Below are 22,317 nucleotides of genomic sequence, written 5' to 3'. Positions count from 1 at the left end.
GTCGTACCATAACCTGTACCCTAAACCATTCCCGTTCCCTAACCCTAACCCTAAACATAACACCCGAAGCCTTACCCTAACCGGTACCCTAATCCTAACCTGTACACAAACACTAACCCATACCCTAACACGTATGCTAACCCTAAACCGTTGTCGTTTGCTATCCTGTACACTAAACAGTACCCATTCCCTAACCCTAATCCTAACCCTAACACTTACCTGAAGCCTTACCCTAACCCGTACTCTATTCCTAACCCACACACTAACACTAAACTATACCCTAAAATGTAGACTATCCCTTAACCGTTGTTGTACATTAACATTTACCCTAAACCGTAAGCATTCCCTATCCCTAACCCTAACCCTAACCCTTACCCAAAGCCTTACCCTAAACCGTACCCTAATCTTAACCCGGACACTATAACTAACCCATACCCTAACACATACGCTAACCCTAAACCATTGTCGTACCCTAACCTGTACCCTAAACCGTACCCTAATCTTAACCCGGACACTATAACTAACCCATACCCTAACACATACGCTAACCCTAAACCATTGTCGTACCCTAACCTGTACCCTAAACCGTACCCGTTCACTAACCCTAACCCTAACACTAACCCTAAACCTAACCCTTACCCAAAGCCTTACCCTAACCCGTACCCTAATCCTAACTGGTACACTAACACTAACCCATACACTAACACGTACGCTAACCCTAAAACTTTGTCATACCCTAACCTGTACCCTAAACTGTACCCATTCCCTAACCATAACCCTAACACTAACCCTTACCTGAAGCCTTACCCTAATCCGTACCCTAATCCTAACACGTACACTAACACTAACCCATACCCTAACATGTACGCTAACCCTAAACTGTTGTTGTACACTAACCAGTACCCACAACCATAAGCGTTCCCTAACCCGAACCCTAACCCTAACCCTAACCCTAACTGTTTTCCGAAGCCTTACCCTAACCTGTACCCGAAACCTAAGCCGTACACTAACACTAACCCATACCCTAACACGTATGCTAACTCTAAGCCGTTGTCGTACCCTAACCCGTACCCTAAACCATACCAGTTCCCTAAACCTAACCCTAACCCTAACCCTTACCCAAACCCTTACCCTAACCCATACCCTAATCCTAAGCCATACACTAACACTAACCCATACCCGAACATGTACACTAACCCTATGCCGTTGTCGTACACTAACCTGTACCCTAGACCATACCCATTCCCAACCCTAACCCTAACCCTAACCCTGACCCGAAGCCTTAACCTAACCTGTACCCTAATACTAACCCATACACTATCACTAAATCATACCCTATAACGTAGGCTAACCCCTAACAGTTGTCGTACATTAACCTGTACCCTAGACCTTAAGGGTTCCCTATCCCTTTCCCTCACCCTAACCCTAACTCTTATCTGAAGCCTTACCCTAACCCATTCCCTAATCGTAACCCGTACACTAACTCTAACCCATACCTTAACACTTATGCTGACCCTAAACCGTTGTCGTACCCTAACCTGTACCCTAAACCGTACCCATTCCCTAACCCTAACACTTACCCGAAGCCTTACCCTAACCCATACCCTAATCCTAACCTGTACACTAACACTAACCCATACCCTAACACGTACGCTAACCCTAAACCGTTGTCATTCCCTATCCTGTACACTAAACAGTACCCGTTCCCTAACCCTAAACCTAACAGCAACCCTAAGCCTTACTCTAAACCGTACCCTCATCCTAATCTGCACACGAACACAAACACATAACCTAACACGTACACGAACACTAAACCATTGCTGTAACCTAAACTGTACCATAAACCGTACCCGTTCCCTAACCTGAATCCGAACTCTAACCATTACCCTAAGCCTTCCTCTAAACCATACCCTTATCCTAACCCTTACACTAACATTTACCCGTAACCTAACACGTACACTTACTGTAACCCATTGTAATACAGTAAAATGTACCTAAACCATACCCTTTCCCTAATCCTAACACTAACGCTTACCCTAAGCCTTAACCTAACCTGTACCCTAATCCTATCCCATACACTAACACTAACCCATACTCTAACATGTACCCTAATGCTAAACCATTGTTGCACCTTAACAGGTACTCTAAACCATACCTGTTCCTTATCCCTAACCATAGACCTAACCCGAGTCCTTAAGCCTTATTCTAAACCGTACCCTAATCCTAAATTTTCCTGAACACTAACCCATAGCCTAACATGTACCCTAACCCTAACCTGTTGTCATACCTTAAGCTGCACCCTAAACCGTACCCGTTCCCTAACCCTAACCCTAACCCTAGCCCTAACACTAACCCTAACCCCAACCCTTACCCTAAGTCTTACCCTAACCTGTACTGTAATCCTAACCCGTACACTAACACTAACCCGTACCCTAACACGTACCCTAACCCTAAACCTAACCAGTTGTCATACCCTAACCTGTACCCTAAACCATACCCATTCCCAAATCACAACCCTAACCCTAATGCTAACCCTAACCCTTACCCTAAGCTTTATTCTAAACATTACCCTAAACCTAATCTGTACACTAACAGTAACCCGTACCCTAACATGTACACTAACCCTAACACGTTGTCATTTGCTATCGTGTACTCTAAACAGTAACCGTTCCCTAACTCTAATCCTATCCCTAACCCTAACCCCAAACCTAAGCCTTACTCTAAACCGTACCCTAATCCTAAACCGTGCATGAAAAATAACACATACCGTAACACGTACCCTAATCCTAAACCGTTGTCGTACCCTAACCTGTACCCTAAACCGTACCCATTCCCTAACCCTAGCCCTAACCCTAAGCCTAACCCCAACCCTTACTCTAAGTCTTACCCTAATCCATACAGTAATCCTAACCTGTACACTAACACTAACACGTACCCTAACACGTACCCTAACCCTAACTGGTTGTCGTACCCTAACCTGCACCCTATACCGTACCCATTCCCTAACCCTAACCCTAACCCTAATGCTAACACTAACCCTTACCCTAAGTTTTATTCTAAACTTTACTCAACCTAACCCTCAAACTAACACTAACCCTTACACTAACACATACACTAACCCTAACACATTGTTGTTCCCTATCGTGTACCCTAAACAGTAACTGTTCCCTAACCCTAACCCTAACCCTAACCCCTAACCAAAGCATTACCCTAACACATACCCTAATTCTAACCCATACACGAACACAAACCCATAACCTGACACTTACCCTAACATTAAGCCATTGTTGTTCCCTAACCTTTACCCTAAACTGTACCCATTCCCTAACCCTACCCTAACCCTAACCCAAACCCTAACCCTTACCCTATGCCTTACCCTAACCCAAACCCTAATTCTAACCCATACACTAACACTAATGCATACCCTAACCTGTATCCTAAACCATACCCATCCCCTAACCCTAACCCTAACCTAACCCTAAACTTAACCCTTACCCTAAGACTTACCCTAACTCTTACCCGAATCCTAACCTGTCCACTAACCCTAACCCATATCCTAACACATACCCTAACCCTAAACCATTGTAGTACCCTAAACTGTACCATAAACCTTACCCATTGCCTAACCCTAACCCTAACCCTAACCCTACTGCTTACCCTAAGCATTACCCTAACCCATACTCTAATCCTATCCCGTACACTAACACTAACCCATAATCTAACACATACCCTAAGGCTAAACCATTGTCGTACACTAACAGGTACCCTATATCGTACCCGTTCCTTGACACTAACCCTATCGCTAACCCTTACCCTAAGCCTTACTCTAAACCATACCCTAATCCTAAACCGTGCATGAACACTAACCCATACCTTAACATGTACCCTAAACCTAAACCATTGTCGTACCCTAACCTGTACCCTAAACCATACCCATTCCCTAACCCTAACCCAACCCCTACCCTACCCCTTACACGAAGTCTTACCCTAACCCGTGCCCTAATCCTAACCCATTGTCGTACCCTAACCTGTACCCTAAACCATACCCATTCCCTAACCCTAACCCAACCCCTACCCTACCCCTTACACGAAGTCTTACCCTAACCCGTGCCCTAATCCTAACCCATTGTCGTACCCTAACCTGTACCCTAAACCATACCCATTCCCTAACCCTAACCCTACCCCCGGAAGGAGTGACCATGTCCAGACTCTGGGGATCCTGGTGGATAGCACATTCGTTACCAAGACCACAGGCAAGGTTTTGAGGGAATTGAGGACCATCAGCACCTCAAGTGGCAATGTGAAGCAGTGTCTGTGGTTCGCCGTGCAGGAAAAAATAATGACAGCAAGGATAAATCGTCTTCCAGGTGGTCAAGGTGCTGCAGGTCCAGCTGCAGGTAAGGGTGCTTCCTCCCAATTTGCATTTGTTCCCAGTAGCACAGACTGAAGCCAGGCTGAGAGAGAGGGCATGTAAGCATCACTGGGACCCAGCAGTCTGGACACTCAAGCGCCAGACCCCACACCGAGCGTCTTTTCTCCACATGCTGCAGCCTCTGTCCTAGGGGCCCCAACCTGTGAACTCAATTAATTCCCAAACAGCAAATCACACGTCTGTGATCCGTGTTTGCTAAGTCTGGGAGACAAGGTGAGTGCCATGAATATTTTGTAATAATGCAGCCCCAGGCAGCATTCAATCTATCCACATCCCATGGATTGTGGATTGATATTGAATAGATAGGCTCATAAAGTGCCTCCTCCCAGATTCCTTCATTCTGACAGTCCTACATTTCTTTAGTGGCAGTGGAGACATTCTGTCCACAGAACCCCTCCTTGCAGGCCTTCAGGTGGCCCAAGGCTGGGAGACATTGCTCGCTTGATTCCCATGTGGGTGATGCTCCACATGGCCCTGCCTGCCAAGTCCAAGAAGAAGCCCTCGGCGTTGAAATTCCACTGACTTCCAGCCTCAGTCAGGTGGTTGGGGCATAATTGAATAGGAGGTTTGCAGGGAGGAGTTGCAGAGAGTCGGCAGGCAGGCCATTGAGAAAGACTTACCCCAGGTGTTGGACTCCACACTGCCTCTGTTGGCAGGAGTGGGGCCAGTCTACATGTGACCCCACCTCCCGGCACAAGTGAGACATCAACATGGTGTTCCCAGCACACGAGGCTGATGGCTGCACACTCCATCAGGGGCAACCCTGCCGCCCTTTGAAGTTAAGGCTCCCAGGTCCCGTAACTTCCACATCCTCTTCACAGTTCTCCCCTTTGGTACCCATGCATCATGGGCATACAGCCCTTCCGTGCCAGCCACTCTAGATGGGGCTGAGATGGACACAAGTGATCACAGTCTTTAGGGAGCCAGGGGATCAATTAGAAGACAGACCACTAAGCCAGACCTGAGAGCTGGGATGCTGTCTGTGGCGTGGTGCTCGGGGCCAGGCGTCAGTGGGCTTCCTTAGACAGCTGGTGCGTCCTCTCCTGCACTGGCCGCACCCCAACCAATTAAGTGAAGATCCCTGTGTGGGACCTGGGTCCCCTACACAATCATGGTTGAGCACCACCTCCCCAGGGACAGATGAAGGTGCAGCCCAAGGGCAGATGGGCTACAGGGGAAGGAGGCTGGTGGGCAGTGTTTTTTGGGGGGTCCCCAGAAGCAGACCCTAGTGCTAGTGTTCCAGTGAAGTGGTTTATTTGAGAGGCCATCCAGGCAGCCTGCAGAGGATTCAGAGGGGGCAGGGAAGGGACCAGTGCAGGGGAGCCACTGAGCAGGTGACCACCAAGGGCATCTGGGCTCAGGGTCCCTGGGGCCTTGGAGAGAGGGGGCAGCTCTGCAGAGCTGGGCCACCTGCAGGAGAGGAGCTGGGTTCCTCATCCACAAACTCTCAGGCTAAGAGCTGCTCCAGGAGCCCTTGGCTTCTGCTGGCAACAGAGAGCCCCAGGAAGTGACAGTGTGGGTCAGGGCCTGGGACTCCACCTATGGCATCTGCTGCAGGAGGGGAGTGGGGAGGGCTTAGAGGTGTGGGGGAGGGGAATAAGGAGCGTGGCCCATTTCATCAACCCTAGGGAGCCAGTGTGAGCAGCCAGACAGGTGGGCAGTGACCAGACCAAGCCAGGCCTCATAGGCTGTGGGCAAGATTTTCAGGCCACCTTAGGAGGATGAAAAGCCAGAGAAACATTAGGTCATGGAGTTCTTGGGATCCATGTGATCAGATACAGGCTTTGAATCTGTCACTCTGGTTAACCCACTTCCAGAAAGGGATGTAAGTGCTCAGGTTCCCGTTTCCCTGGAATCAGCACACAGCCATCCTCTTCCTTCCTGTGGCCGGATGAGCAGAGAGGCCAGGACCTCTGGGAGGTAGGAGGAGTGGGGATGGCTGTTAGGGGTGCGCGTTCTAGTGCCTGACGCCCCCGTCTCAGCCCTGGGTCGGCCGCCAGCTGGCTAACCAGCTTCTCCCACTACAGTCCAGTCACCCTTGTTAGTTCTTTGGAAAGAAACTAGAGGTCATACGACCTCGTTAAAGGCTGGAGTTGGCAGTGAGGGAAGCCCTGGAAGAAAAGCGTGAGTCCAGGTGAAACTGGACCCAAGCTGCAGACACACCTTTCATCTCCTGCTGTCATCTTTTTTTTTTTTTGCAGTACGTGGGCCTCTCACTGCTGTGGCCTCTCCCTTTGCGGAGCACAGGCTCCGGACGCACAGGCTCAGCGGCCATGGCTCATGGGCCTAGCCGCTCCGCGGCATTGGGATCTTCCCGGACTGGGGCACGAACCCATGTCCCCTGCATTGGCAGGCGGACTCTCAACCACTGCGCCACCAGGGAAGCCCTGTCATCTTTTTGTGACCTCACTGTTCATCAGAATCACCTGGAGGCTTATTCAAGCACAGACTGCGGTGCCCACCCCTGGAGTTTCTGATTCAGTAGGTCGAGGACCTACATTTCCATCAAGTTCCCTGGGGATGCTGATGCTGCCGGTCCAGGGGCCCCACCTGCGAAGTCTGGAACACCACTGCGGAAGGACGGCCCTTATTCCTTCTGTGATTCCAAGAGCTGATGGGAGAAGGATTTTCTGGATGGCGGGCTTGGCCATCTCTAAATCCTGCTGTAATCTATTAAAACCAGATGGGAGCAGATTTACAGGGACATATGAGCAGCATTTACCTCACTCAACTGTTAGCAAATTCTGTCAATCACTGCTTCCTAAACACTGCTTCCTAAACACTTAGAGAACAGGAAGACAAACCCCGGCCACGTGGGTCCCTGGTGTGGTGGGAGGGGCCTTGGGTGGGGAAGTCCCAAAGGGGAGGGGATTTCAGACGACAGAATCTGAGGGGTCATGTGTGGGAAGGGACTCAGGGAGGGGGTCCTATGTGGTCGAGGGGCCTGTTCCCATGGGGCACACGTGAACTGGTAATATCCCAGGCCCAGGAGAGCCCAGGTTCTGGAAGTAGAAGGTCTTGCCTTCAAGAAGGCCCTAGGCTGGATGGAGCCTTCCCTCGGGCATCCAGCTCCAGGTGGTATCAGCGTGTGGTGGGCGTTATAGGCCATCCCCTAAAGATATGTTTGGAGAGGGGGAGAGGGGAGGAGGAGATAGGGAGAGAGAATGAGAGTGAGAGCAATTTGTTAAGGGTTAGCTGAAACTTTTAAAAAGTAGAAAAAGCTTTTTTGAACAAAATTGCTAATCAATAGGTCACAGATCGTCTGGAATACTTTATTGATGCTGAAATTGCCTGCACCAACTGCAGAAAACTTCCAAATGGTAATGAAAACTGCATGGTTAAGGAAAATTTCAAACTGGAAAAGGTAGGTGACAAACCAACTATCTGTGATGGTCTTGGCTGCTCTGAGCCCCAGGCAGAACTTGGGGTACACAGACACTCTCCTTGAGGTCAGCATCAGTCCCAGTGTTTCGCCCCAGAAGTGGTCAGCCCTGTGGCCTTCAGAGCAGAGGGTGCAGGCCAGCAGGATGTGGAGGACCCCTTGTCCTAGGGACAGAATGCTGTCAAGATCATTCTTATTGCAAGGACTCCATCCCTCCAGGCTCCTGGTGCAGGAAAACTTGTTAACACACATTCACTGGGAGTCTGCCCTCTTGGACCCTGATGCACCACCCAGCTGTTACCAGCCCCACAGTCGTTCATCCTTGTGAAGGCACAAAAGGGAGTCCATTCACTCAACCACTCATCAAAGCTTACTTGGCACTTGGCGCTATTCTGGGTGCTGGAGATCAAGCAGTGAAGTGACCAGGCCAAGTGGTGTCCCCACCCTCCCAGGCTCAGCCATGGTTTCCACAAATGTCAGGGAAGAGCCCCAGGCTCTCAGCAGAGGGCTGACATGGCCTGGGGGCTTTGGGCCTCAAACCTGTATTTCTGACTCAGGTTGGGAGTGCCCGGGGCTCATCCAAGGGCTTCCTCTGAGGTTGGTGAAGACCCTGGGCTCCCTGAAGGTGGGCTCCTTCCTTCACCCCCGTGGTCCTCCACGTGAGCCATGTTAGAATCACCTGGCAGCCTTGACACACCTGGATGGCGCGGTTTACCCCTGAAGAGTCTGATTCAGTAGGTCTGCAGAGGAATCCAGGAACTGGCAATCCTCACGAGCTCCCCAGGCTGGGGTCTGGGGCTGCTGCTCTGGCCTTGGGACCATGCTCAGAACCACTGCTTCAGGCAGCCACTGCACGGGCACCACAAGGGCCCATTGACAGGAGCCTAAAACAGCCTCTGTGAGCTCACCATGAACAAATTCCATCATTTCCAGCACAATAGAGACACTTCAAAGACAAACAGTCAAGCAGGGAGCCTGTCTGATGCCATCTTATCTTTTATGTTAGTTCTTTTTATCTTTTCCTGGTAGTACAAGTATGGTTGGTTGAAGTTTATATTTTCTCCTGGGAGCATTGTGGATACGGGAAAGTTGTTGCTTTTTACCTGTTTGTAGAAAATATTAAAGAGAATTAAGGAAACTTGTCTTCAGGAAGCTCTTTTATTCTCTGTAAGGTTTCCATGGCCCATCTCGGTTTTAAAGCACACGTTTTAAAGTCCACATTTATCGATAATGAAAACTTTGTTCCTTTCTTTCCAAGTGTTTGGAATAATGCTGAAGAGGAGTAATGCTGGGCATCCTCTCTTATTCCTGGGGGATTTAATGGGATTCTCTTCAGTATTTATACCTTATTACTAAATATTGTATCAAGTGTTGATTTCTGAAGCTCCTCCAACTGTCTCTTTACCAAGAGTTAGTTTTTGTGTGTGTGTGTGTGTGTGTGTGTGTTTTGCTTTTTTTTGTTGTTGTTTTTTACGGTACGCAGGCTTCTCACTGTTTTGGCCTCTCCCGTTGCAGAGCACAGCCTCCGGACACACAGGCTCAGCGGCCATGGCTCACGGGCCCAGCTGCTCTGCGGCATGTGGGATCTTCCCGTACTGGGGCATGAACCCGTGTTCCCTGCATCGGCAGGCGGACTCTCAACCACTGTGCCATCAGGGAAGCCACAAGAGTTAGTTTTTAAATTAAGAATATTTTCTTCTATCAGTTACTCTTTCAGTATCTACCAAGTGTATTGAATAATTTTTTTCTTTTTGACCCATTACTATAATAAATTCAAATAATATTGAGTCATCCTTACGTGTCTGGAATATGGAGCACGTGTCTTTTTGGTTTTCTATGAATGTGACTGTCTTTGAATGGTGTGGTTAGTTCTCATACACACTGACTGAAAGTGGTGACAGATACACAGGTCACCAGTGTGCAGGCTTGTTGGGTGAATCTGCATCTTCAGCAAGGTTTCTGGATGACTTCTGCACAAGGACACGGCAGGGGACTATCCTTATTCCTCTGACCCGATTAGCTTTGTTGAACCTGCTGTGGACATGCACACCTGGCATCCCCGTCTCTTTTATGCAAATTTCTGGGTCTCTCTGAGTGCGGGGTGCAATTCCTGAAGGCCAGTTGTGGACATGCTTGTGCATGTGTGTGTAGGGGGGGTGTTCTCCAGTCACCACCTCGTTGATGGCAGGACAGCCCCTTCTTCTTGTCACCTCCCTTTGTGGAGACACTCCGCACAGCCCAGGCTGGAAGGGAGCAGTGGTGTGGGTGGTGTCTGCCCTTGTCTCTTAGAATACAGAGGGATCAATGTGCCACTTTTCATTTAGGAATTTTGCTTTTATTTATTTACCCCTTCTTCTTGTCACCTCCCTTTGTGGAGACACTCCGCACAGCCCAGGCTGGAAGGGAGCAGTGGTGTGGGTGGTGTCTGCCCTTGTCTCTTAGAATACAGAGGGATCAATGTGCCACTTTTCATTTAGGAATTTTGCTTTTATTTATTTATTTTTTTAATTTTAACATCTTTATTGGGGTATAATTGCTTTACAATGGTGTGTTAGTTTCTGCTTTATAACAGAGTGAGTCAGTTATACATATATATATGTTCCCATATCTCTTCCCTCTTTGTCTCCCTCCCTCCCACCCTCCCTATCCCACCCCTCCAGACAGCCACAAAGAACCGAGCCGGTTTCCCTGTGCCATGCGGCTGCTTCCCACTGGCTATCTACCTTACGTTTGTTAGTATATATATGTCCATGTCTCTCTCTCGCCCTAACACACCTCACCCTTCCCCCTCCCCATATCCTCAAGTCTGTTCTCCAGTAGGTCTCTGTCTTTATTCCTGTTTTACCCCTAGGTTCTTCATAACATTTTTTTTTCTTAAATTCCATATATATGTGTTAGCATACGGTATTTGTCCTTCTCTTTCTGACTTACTTCACTCCGTATGACAGACTCTAGATCTATCCACCTCATTACAAATAGCTCAATTTCGTTTCTTTTTATGGCTGAGTAATATTCCATTGTATATATGTGCCACATCTTCTTTATCCATTCATCCGACGACGGGCACTTAGGTTGTTTCCATCTCCGGGCTATTGTAAATAGAGCTGCAATGAACATTTTGGTACATGACTCTTTCTGAATTCTGGTTTCCTCAGGGTATATACCTAGTAGTGGGATTGCTGGGTCATATGGTAGTTCTATTTGTAGTTTTTTAAGGAACCTCCATACTGTTCTCCATAGTGGCTGAACCAATTCACATTCCCACCAGCAGTGCAAGAGTGTTCCCTTTTCTCCACACCCTCTCCAGCATTTATTGTTTCTAGATTTTTTGATGATGGCCATTCTGACTGGTGTGAGATGATATCTCATTGTAGTTTTGATTTGCATTTCTCTAATGATTAATGATGTTGAGCATTCTTTCATGTGTTTGTTGGCAGTCTGTATATCTTCTTTGGAGAAATGTCTATTTAGGTCTTCTGCCCATTTTTGGATTGGGTTGTTTATTTTTTTGTTATTGAGCTGCATGAGCTGCCTGTAAATTTTAGAGATTAATCCTTTGTCAGTTGATTCATTTGCAAATATTTTCTCCCATTCTGAGGGCTGTCTTTTGGTCTTGTTTATGGTTTCCTTTGCTGTGCAAAAGCTTTGAAGTTTCATTAGGTCCCATTTGTTTATTTTTGTTTTTATCTCCATTACTCTAGGAGATGGGTCAAGAAGGATCTTGCTGTGATTTATGTCATAGAGTGTTCTGCCTATGTTTTCCTCTAAGAGTTTGATAGTTTCTGGCCTTACATTTAGGTCTTTAATCCATTTTGAGCTTATTTTTGTGTATGGTGTTAGGGAGTGATCTAATCTCATACTTTTACATGTACCTGTCCAGTTTTCCCAGCACCACTTATTGAAGGGGCTGTCCTTTCTCCACTGTATATTCCTGCCACCTTTATCAAAGATAAGGTGACCATATGTGCATGGGTTTATCTCTGGGCTTTCTATCCTATTCCATTGATCTATCTTTCTGTTTTTGTGCCAGTACCATACTGTCTTGATTACTGTAGCTTTGTAGTATAGTCTGAAGTCAGGCAGCCTGATTCCTCCAGCTCCATTTTTTGTTCTCAAGATTGCTTTGGCTATTCGGGGTCTTTTGTGTTTCCATACAAATTGTGAAATTTTTTGTTCTAGTTCTGTGAAAAATGCCAGTGGTAGTTTGATAGGGATTGCATTGAATCTATAGATTGCTTTGGGGAGTAGAGTCATTTTCACAATGTTGATTCTTCCAATCCAAGAACATGGTATATCTCTCCATCTGTTTGTATCATCTTTAATTTCTTTCATCAGTGTCTTATAATTTTCTGCATACAGGTCTTTTGTCTCCTTAGGTAGGTTTATTCCTAGATATTTTATTCTTTTTGTTGCAATGGTAAATGGGAGTGTTTTCTTGATTTCACTTTCAGATTTTTCATCGTTAGTATATAGGAATGCCAGAGATTTCTGTGCATTAATTTTGTATCCTGCTACTTTACCAAATTCATTGATTAGCTCTAGTAGTTTTCTGGTAGCATCTTTAGGATTCTCTATGTATAGTATCATGTCATCTGCAAACAGTGACAGCTTTACTTCTTCTTTTCCGATTTGGATTCCTTTTATTTCCTTTTCTTCTCTGATTGCTGTGGCTAAAACTTCCAAAACTATGTTGAATAAGAGTGGTGAGAGTGGGCAACCTTGTCTTGTTCCTGACCTTAGTGGAAATGCTTTCAGTTTTTCGCCATTGAGGATGATGTTGGCTGTGGGCTTGTCATATACGGCCTTTATTATATTGAGGAAAGTTCCCTCTACACCTACTTTCTGCAGGGTTTTTATCATAAATGGGTGTTGAATTTTGTCAAAAGCTTTCTCTGCATCTATTGAGATGATCATATGGTTTTTCTCCTTCAATTTGTTAATATGGTTAATCACATTGATAGATTTGCGTATATTGAAGAATCCTTGCATTCCTGGAATAAACCCCACTTGATCATGGTGTATGATCCTTTTAATGTGCTGTTGGATTCTGTTTGCTAGTATTTTGTTGAGGATTTTTGCATCTATGTTCATCAGTGATATTGGCCTGTAGTTTTCTTTCTTTGTGACATCCTTGTCTGGTTTTGGTATCAAGGTGATGGTGGCCTCGTAGAATGAGTTTGGGAGTGTTCCTCCCTCTGCTATATTTTGGAAGAGTTTGAGAAGAATAGGTGTTAGCTCTTCTCTAAATGTTTGATAGAATTCGCCTGTGAAGCCATCTGGTCCTGGGCTTTTGTTTGTTGGAAGATTTTTAATCACAGTTTCAATTTCAGTGTTTGTGATTGGTCTGTTCATATTTTCTATTTCTTCCTGATTCAGTCTTGGCAGTTTGTGCATTTCTAAGAATTTGTCCATTTCTTCCAGATTGTCCATTTTATTGGCATAGAGTTGCTTGTAGTAATCCCTCATGATTTTTTTTATTTCTGCAGTGTCAGTTGTTACTTCTCCTTTTTCATTTCTGATTCTATTGATTTGAGTCTTCTCCCTTTTTTTCTTGATGAGTCTGGCTAATGGTTTATCTATTTTGTTTATCTTCTCAAAGAACCAGCTTTTAGTTTTATTGATCTTTGCTATTGTTTCCTTCATTTCTTTTTCATTTATTTCTGATCTGATTTTTATGATTTCTTTCCTTCTGCTAACTCTGGGGTTTTTTTGTTCTTCTTTCTCTAATTGCTTGAGGTGCAAGGTTAGGTTGTTTATTCGAGATGTTTCCTGCTTCTTAAGGTGGGCTTGTATTGCTATAAACTTCCCTCTTAGAACTGCTTTTGCTGCATCCCATAGGTTTTGGGTCGTTGTATCTCCATTGTCATTTGTTTCTAGGTATTTTTTAATTTCCTCTTTGATTTCTTCAGTGATCACTTCGTTATTAAGTAGTGTATTGTTTAGCCTCCATGTGTTTGTATTTTTTACAGCTCTTTTCCTATAATTGATATCTAGTCTCATGGCGTTGTGGTCGGAAAAGATACTTGATATAATTTCAATTTTCTTAAATTTACCAAGGCTTGATTTGTGACCCAAGATATGATCTATCCTGGAGAATGTTCCATGAGCACTTGAGAAAAATGTGTATTCTGTTGTTTTTGGATGGAGTGTCCTATAAATATCAATTAAGTCCATCCTGTTTAATGTATCATTTAAAGCTTGTGTTTCCTTATTTATTTTCATTTTGGATGATCTGTCCATTGGTGAAAGTGGGGTGTTGAAGTCCCCTACTATGAATGTGTTACTGTCGATTTCCCCTTTTATGGCTGTTAGTTTTTGCCTTATGTATTGAGGTGCTCCTTTGTTGGGTGCATAAATATTTACAATTGTTATATCTTCTTCTTGGATCGATCCCTTAATCATTATGTAGTGTCCTTCTTTGTCTCTTCTGATAGTCCTTATTTTAAAGTCTATTTTGTCTGATATGAGAATTGCTACTCCAGCTTTCTTTTGGTTTCCATTTGCATGGAATATCTTTTTCCATCCCCTTACTTTCAGTCTGTATGTGTCTCTAGGTCTGAAGTGGGTCTCTTGTAGACAGCATATATATGGGTCTTGTTTTTGTATCCATTCAGCCAATCTGTGTCTTTTGGTGGGAGCATTTAGTCCATTTACATTTAAGGTAATTATCGATATGTATGTTCCTATTCCCATTTTCTAAATTGTTTTGGGTTCGTTATTATAGGACTTTTCCTTCTCTTGTGTTTTTGTCTAGAGAAGTTCCTTTAGCATTTGTTGTAAAGCTGGTTTGGTGGTGCTGAACTCTCTCAGCTTTTGCTTGTCTGTAAAGGTTTTAATTTCTCCATCAAATCTGAATGAGATCCTTGCTGGGTAGAGTAATCTTGGTTGCAGGTTTTTCTCCTTCATCACTTTCAGTATGTCCTGCCACTCCCTTCTGGCTTGTAGAGTTTCTGCTGAGAGATCAGCTGTTAACCTTATGGGGATTCCCTTGTGTGTTATTTGTTGTTTTTCCCTTGCTGCTTTTAATATGCTTTCTTTGTATTTAGTTTTTGACAGTTTGATTAATATGTGTCTTGGCGTATTTCTCCTTGAATTTATCCTGTATGGGACTCTCTGTGCTTCCTGGACTTGATTAACGATTTCCTTTCCCATATTAGGGAAGTTTTCAACTATAATCTCTTCAAATATTTTCTCAGTCCCTTTCTTTTTCTCTTCTTCTTCTGGAACCCCTATAATTCGAATGTTGGTGCGTTTAATGTTGTCCCAGAGGTCTCTGAGACTGTCCTCAGTTCTTTTCATTCTTTTTTCTTTATTCTGCTCTGCAGTAGTTATTTCCACTATTTTATCTTCCAGGTCACTTATCCGTTCTTCTGCCTCATTTATTCTGCTATTGATCCCATCTAGAGTATTTTTCATTTCATTTATTGTGTTGTTCATCATTGTCTGTTTCATCTTTATTTCTTCTAGGTCCTTGTTAACTGCTTCTTGCATTTTGTCCATTCTATTTCCAAGATTTTGGATCATCTTTACTATCATTATTCTGAACTTTTATATATTAAACAGTCAAACTTCCCTAGAGAATGACTTGGTGCATATGGTGCACACATGCACTCATGTGCACACACGCACACACACACACAGGTACACACACGTTCCATGGCCTCACCCCAAACCTACTGAATCAGAATGTCCGGGTACTGACATCCACACACTTCATGTCACAGGAATGCTGAAAAGCACTGCATTAGGGACAGTAACTGTTTACTATGCAGCTGCTTTTAATTTGCTGGTATTTTTTTTAAGGCTATTTAGTAGGTAAGTTTGGGTTATAATTTATTTCTCAGCTATATTTTGGTTTCAGGATTTCTGTGGTCTGGTGTAATGAGAATGGGGGCTTTCCATTTTTTCCTGTGATCTGGATCAGTTTAAAGACCAAAAGAGCTTTGAGTTCTCAAGGCTTGATGTAATTTGCCTATAAAAACATTTTGACTTGGTATTTTGTTGGTTTGTGGGCCATGAGGCCCCCATAATACTCCTTTGCATGTGTCCAGAACTCAGTGGAGACCTAACGCCATTCTCTCTGACACCGTTTGCCTTTTAGCTCCTGAAATGCCCCAGTGTTTCCAGCCAATTATTGAAGATGCCCTTTGCTGTTTTTCCAGGATTGCTACCCACCTGTTCATCTGTCTCTCCATCTCTCCCCTCACTCATCCGTCTATCACCCACACATAGAATATTTCATTTGTCATTTCAATGGCTTTTAAAAATTTTATTTATTTATTTTTGGCTGCGTTGGATCTTCATTGCTGTGCACGGGCTTTCTCTAGTTGCAGCGAGCCGGGGTTACTCTTCCGTTGCGGTGTGCAGGCTTCTCATTGCGTGGCTTCTCTTGTTGTGGAGCTCAGGCTCTAGGCGCACGGGCTTCAGTAGTTGTGGCACGCAGGTTCAGTAGTTGTGGTGCACGGGCTTAGTTGCTCCGTGGCATGTGAGATCTTCCCGGACCAGGGCTCGAACCCATGTCACCTGCATTGGCAGGTGGATTCTTAACCACTGGGCCACCAGGGAAGCCCTCAATGACATATTGAAAGGGAGAGAAGGGGTCTTTGGAATAAAAGATATGTTAGGTCCTAGAACTCTCTAAATTGCTCTTATCCTGACATTGTTGTTAGAACAAAAGGCATTGTTTGATTATTAAGATGACCTACGTTAGTTTATACATGGCATAGAATTGCATACAATCTACACTGTAGAAAATATTAAAGAGAATTCAAAATAAAATCAAGGTTACATCTGATCTCCCACCAAAATATGATGATTATTAATATTTGCTGTCTATCCATGGGAGGGACGGGGACAGATACCCCTCCAGGTACCTGCTGGTGGCTACAAAGTTCTGCAGCCTCCAGCTGGCAGATTCCTGGGGGCATTCCTTGATGGGTGATGACCCGTCTTCCCACATATTCCTAAACTGACACTTAGTATCCTAAGCTGACACCTGGCAACAGAGCCATTTTTTTTCTCTTCCTCTTGGCACACTGCTGACTTTTGCTGTGGTGGTGGTCTTTTTCAGAGACAAATGTGCACCTTTCTGGTGGGCGCACTCCCGTGGCACGGCGATTTCACCGTGATGGAGAAGTGTGTGGATGCCTAGGGGCTCTGGAGCTCCTACCACCATCCCTTCCTCTGTGAAACAGCAATGGCCTGTGAGCCGTTACCAGCACGCTTTCCTCATACATGTCCCCCTGCTTGCTGTTCTGCTTTCTAGATTCAGGTTAGGTGGTAATGAAAGATGGGCGGGAACAAGTCCTCCTTCCTGGCCTCACGGGAGGCCACTTGCCTTTAGCAGGCATGATGGCCCGCCCCCAGGAATAAGGAACATTTGTCACTGAGCACAGAGGGTGCGGTCTGATTCCATTTCCCACCACACCCCTGGGAAGGAATCTCCTTTTGATCTGGTAATTCCCCCCCGGCCCCGCCCCACAGAGGGCTGAACGCAGTGGGTACTCACAGCTTCCTTCTGGAAGCCTCCTTTGGCCTGAGGCCCCTTTCTCCCTGGGTCCCGAGTGGATGGGTCACCGGTGGGAGATGAGGGGGACGCAGCTGGGAGACCCCCTGGCAGAAGCAGCAGTCTTCCACTTGGGGGCTCTGTGAATTGGGAGAATTTGTGTTTCTTTTTATGTAAATGTCAACAGTGGTCACAGATCTAGAGGGGTGAGGACAATAAGGCCTTCAAAGGAAGCTTCAGTGTTCACAAGTGTCTGTGGGTGCACGTGTGTGCAGGTGTGTGCAGGTGTGTACTGGTGTGCGAATGCAGGTGTGTGTATGGAGAGAGATGGAGGAGAGATGGGGGAGATGATAACAGGAGATAAAACTCCCTCAAAGAAAGCAATCATTAAATATAGGTGTTTCTGGGGCTTCCCTGATGGCGCAGTGGTTGAGAGTCCGCCTGCCGATGCAGCGGATGCGGGTTCGTACCCTGGTCCGGGAAGATCCCACATGCCGCAGAGTGGCTGGGCCCGTGAGCCATGGCCGCTGAGCCTGCACGTCTGGAGCCTGTGCTCCACAACGGGAGAGACCACAGCAGTGAGAGGCCCACGTACCGCAAAAACAAAAACAAAAACAAAAACAAAAATAGGTGTGTCTGAGGGAGAATTCTTTAATGGATAGAGTTTTAATTTCACAGGATGAAAAGCTTGTGGAGATCAGTTGCACAACACTGTGAATATACTCAACACTACTGAACTATACACTTAAATGGTTTGGATGGGAGATGTTATATGTATTTACCACAATTAGATTTTTAAAAAATAAATAGGCTGTTTTAAGCGTGGTGTTGGGTACAATTTGGGAGACCAACTGTGTTTCCAGTGTTCAGGGCTTCACCTCAGGGCCTGGTGGGTGGCATGGATTCAGCATTCCTGCCCCAGAAAGAATGAGGCCTCAAGACTCAAAGGCCGCTTCTTTTGTCTCTGGTTCCTCCAAATTAAGGTCTCACGGTTGGAGACACCATGCCACCTGGGGTGACAGGGGACAAGTGGCATTCACCTTGCAGAGCCCTTGCCTCTCCCCTGACTGTCTCTTCCCCCCGTCAGCCCCCTTAGTCTCTCTTCCCAGCCCACCCATGTGTGCCCCGCTCTCCTTCGACACAACTCCTTCTCTGCCCCCAATCCCAGGAGCATCCCCCAGGTACGGGCCCAGGATTTGGATCTGAAACAGGCTTAACATCACTTGGACGCAATACACTTATCCTGATTAAAAACTACTCTTCCTGATTAAAATCTACTTATCCTGATTAAAAACTACCCTTCCCCTCAGGCCAGGAGGGCTCCATCCAAAAGTGCCCCCCAGATACCCTGGTGGGATTTCCCCTGCAGAGCAGCAGACCCACTGCCCAGCCCTGGTGCTCAGGTCAGACCACAGCTGCACATCGCCCCCTGCTCACGAGGCACATGTAGGCGCCTTAGGAAAGACAGCCTTTTGGGACCAACCTCTTGGGATGGTCCTTCCTTCTGGACAGTTGGGTGGGAACCACAGGAATCCAGTGTCTGCAGCAGGCAGGCAGGGCACAGTGTGGGGCTAGCCGGACGTGCTGGGGGCGGGGTGACTGCCACCCCGCTGGTACAGGTGTTCCTCCCACGTGGACAGAGATACCCCGTACAGGCCTATTTCTAAGTTTGTGTTAACTTATATCAAAATTTAATCTAACTTCACCTCTTTTTAACCTGTCTCTCCGAGTCTCTTCTTTTCATTTTCTCTTTCTTCACATGAAATAAGATGCCAGGCAGGCCTCGCTTTCCCTTGCTGGGTTTCATGTCCTTTCTGCTGAGATGTTACTGGCCTCTCTCTCTCTCTCTCTCTCTCTCTCTCTCTCTCTCTCTCACACACACACACACACACACACACACACACACTCACTTCCCCGGTGGGAGGTCAGACCTACAGCCTCTACTCCATTCTGCTGAAGCCCCCCTGCACCCTGGACCCAGCACTGTCCACCTCAGTCTGGGACGCAGGAGCAAAGGGGCCCTGGAAGGCCACAGAAATCAAGGAAATGCCGCCCAACAAGACTTGTCACATGGCCTCGGAGGCTGCCCAACCTCAGGACTGGTCTGGGGGTCCCACCCTCTGCTCTGCCCCTATCCTTGCAGGGACCCAAGGCCTTTCCAGCTGGTGACCAGTCATGGCCATCCTCTGCGAGAAAAAGGAATCCATTTAGCCCAATCCTGGACCGGGCTGTGGAGACCCCGCAGGCCAGTGGGAAACGAGGCCAGAGCTGCCAGGACCAGGGGTGGGTGCTCCGGGGATCACCTGGGTAGCAGCAGCAGGGAGCTCAGGGACTCCAACCTAGGAAAGGGCCAGGTGGGCTGTGGGGAGAGTGCAGCCTGGTCCTAGTCTCAGAGATGTAAGCACTGTCCCAGCTCTGCCGTGTCCACTGGGTGCCGCACCACTGACCACACCCCAGGTCTGCTAGCCTTCACCCAGACTGCCTGGCTCCCAGGCCCTGCTGGACTGAGAGCCCACGGGGAGCGGCACAGACTCATCACCCGCATGTGCCTAGTGGGTGGTGTTTCCCTTTCTATGTGGTAGGTACAAGTAGACAGAGTAGGTGCATTTCTAGGGTCTCCAGAGGAGTCAGGGACAAAGGGTCAAGACGTGGTCACTGGAAGTGTGCGGAGCAGCCACCAGTGTCCACCCTGCACAGGGGATGGTGGGGTGGCCACGTGGGAGCTCTAGGATGGACCCAGGCTAGCAAAGTAGCTGTTCCCCTCCGACACTGGGAATGAAATAACAAGGACGATCTGTTTCCAAGGCATATGGGATAAAGATTTGGGTCCTCTCCCAAGACCAACGGGCTCAGCCAGGGGAGGGGAGAGTAAGCAGAAGTGGGGCTGCAGCCGGAGCAGAGGCCCCCTGGGTGAGACGGGCCTTCTGTGGTCCGGGGGTCCCTTGCCCACAGGCTGCTTTCCTTGGCGAAGGGCACTCCTGCCAGCTCTCCTCACGCCCACCGTGGAGGGCTCCCCGCTTCATTGGCAGGTCCTGGGCGGAGGCAGGCTGCTGCACCGGCATGGCCATAAACCCCTCCTGTCTGCCTTCATGCCGTCTCCAATCTCAGCCAGGGCCACCCCGCAAGTGTTGTCCCAAAACCAAACTGAGCAGGGCATTTCCCTCCTCCCATAGTCAACGGCCCACCAAGTGCACTTGAGCATACCTGGCACAGAAGCCCGTCTCTGCCCTAATCACCAAGCTACTGCTGGACCTGCAGGGCCAGGTCAACGCACTGCCATGGATGTCACATAGGGCCAGCCAGAGGCTCTTCAGCTCCCCACCGCCACCCTGGAGAACCACCCTCTCCTGCAGACGGATGTGGATCATCTGGAAGGAGAGGCAACTTGCAGGGCCTGGATGGCCCCTCTACAGGCTGGTGACCATGCCGGTGGGGACAGGACAGTGCCTTTGTGCACCCACTGTGCCCCGAGCATTTTATGCCCTCCTGCTCTGCCCACCCATGGCCCACCCTGGGCCCCCTGCCCATCGGCGGAGACTCCACATGGGCACTCACGCACCATGTCCCCACCCTCGGTGGGGCTGCCCCCCATGACGGGCAGCCTCCTGACTCCTGGCTGCATGTGTGGACCCAGGCTGGGCCATGGAAGGATGGGAGCCCAGGAAGCCACAGGGAACAGAGGACAGAGGGGCCCAGGACAACAGGGCACTTGCAGAGGAGCTCGGGGCCAGGCTTGGCAGGGGACAGGCCCTCTCCCCACAGCATTTTACGGTCTCTGCAGGCAGATACTGGCTACCTGGGTACCAGTCCCAGCTAACAGCCTCCCTTCTTGGGCATGAGTGTGTCTGAGAACGAGGAAATAAGTCTTTAGTCCTGGCTGAGTCACAGAGCCCCCCGGCCGGGGGAGTGAGCCAGGAGCAGGGTCGGCTCTGGGACAACCTCCCGGAAACCAGCATGTCTGAGCCATAGGCTGCTGGCACCTCGAGGGCAGGGGTACAGCCACAGGCCAGCACAGAAGATGGAGTTCTTGTCCCAACGCTGCCACCTTCTAGTTCAAAGCCCTCACGGTGTAACTGGGCCCTCAGTTTGCTAGCCTTCATCTTGGAGGACAGAATGCCTGCTGGCTCGGTAGGACCAGGCGATGTGCTGGGTCAGCTGCATGTATGTCCGTTACAGTGGGGGAGGCTGACGGTTCTACTATCCATGTGCCGACACATTTGCAGGTTTCTGCTGGGGTCAGGCCGGCTAGCGGCCTTAGGGACAGTTGGCAGCAGAGACCTGAGCCCTGGCCTCTGTTGCCTCCTCCCACTTTTCACTGTCAGCCTTGTCCCACCAAAGAGTTAAAAGGCATTAGTTCTACAGTCACTTTTGTTCTTGGGCTGACACAGAGTTTAATTGTTGCAACTTCAAAGTAGGCCAGGGCCAAAACAGAGACTGCAAGGCTCTTGCCCAAAGAACAGAGGGTCCTTGGACCAGAGGATGGGGAAGTCCTGGGTCTGTGAGTCCCCAGCTCTTATCTGGACATAGGCGTGCCGGCAGCATTCACCCTTCCCCCCGTGAGGACAGGAACGTGAACCTGGGGGCCTTTCTCAGGAAAAGAATTGCCAACAGCAATGAACTGGTCTCCAGCTCTACATGGTCTCCCACCACGGACACTGCAGGGACAGGCCCCCGAGCTGTCTGACTTGATGGGCTCAACCCGAGATGTGCACATGCCCAGTGTCCAGCTTGCTCTGCTTCTAGAACCCTGACTGAGCCTCCTGGCCGGGAACCTCAAGGCCTCAAGGCCAGCCCCCTGCGCACACTCAGAGAAGCCCCTTCTGCCATCACTCTCTCACCCTCACCTCGCCCGTGGAAAAAGCAAGAATGTGGGACTGTGACCATTGCCAAGATGGAACTGGCTGTGTGGTGAACCTAGCTTCACCTTGCTCAGTGTCACAGCAAACTTCACCCATGAGAGAGGCCCAGAGCCAGGCCGCAGATCAGGGGATTGCTCCA

The 22,317-nt window shown here is 47.9% G+C and overlaps 1 protein-coding gene across 1 annotated transcript; it reads left to right on the top strand.

The window, feature by feature from the left end:
• Window positions 1-4,191: 4,191 nt before the first annotated feature.
• On the top strand, window positions 4,192-16,965 carry LOC103076081 (cystatin-8-like; the record flags this gene model as incomplete). Its single annotated transcript, XM_082930914.1, is given in 5 exon segments — window positions 4,192-4,331; window positions 4,334-4,354; window positions 4,357-4,397; window positions 7,683-7,796; window positions 16,885-16,965. Coding segments are annotated over 5 exon segments (397 nt in total), but the record flags the coding sequence as incomplete, so codon positions are not given.
• Window positions 16,966-22,317: the final 5,352 nt, after the last annotated feature.

The sequence above is a fragment of the Lipotes vexillifer genome, unplaced genomic scaffold, assembly GCF_000442215.2.
Source record: "Lipotes vexillifer unplaced genomic scaffold, Lipotes_vexillifer_v1.1 scaffold670, whole genome shotgun sequence".
Taxonomy (NCBI): Eukaryota; Metazoa; Chordata; class Mammalia; order Artiodactyla; family Lipotidae; genus Lipotes; species Lipotes vexillifer.
This window is presented reverse-complemented; position numbering and strand designations above follow the sequence as displayed.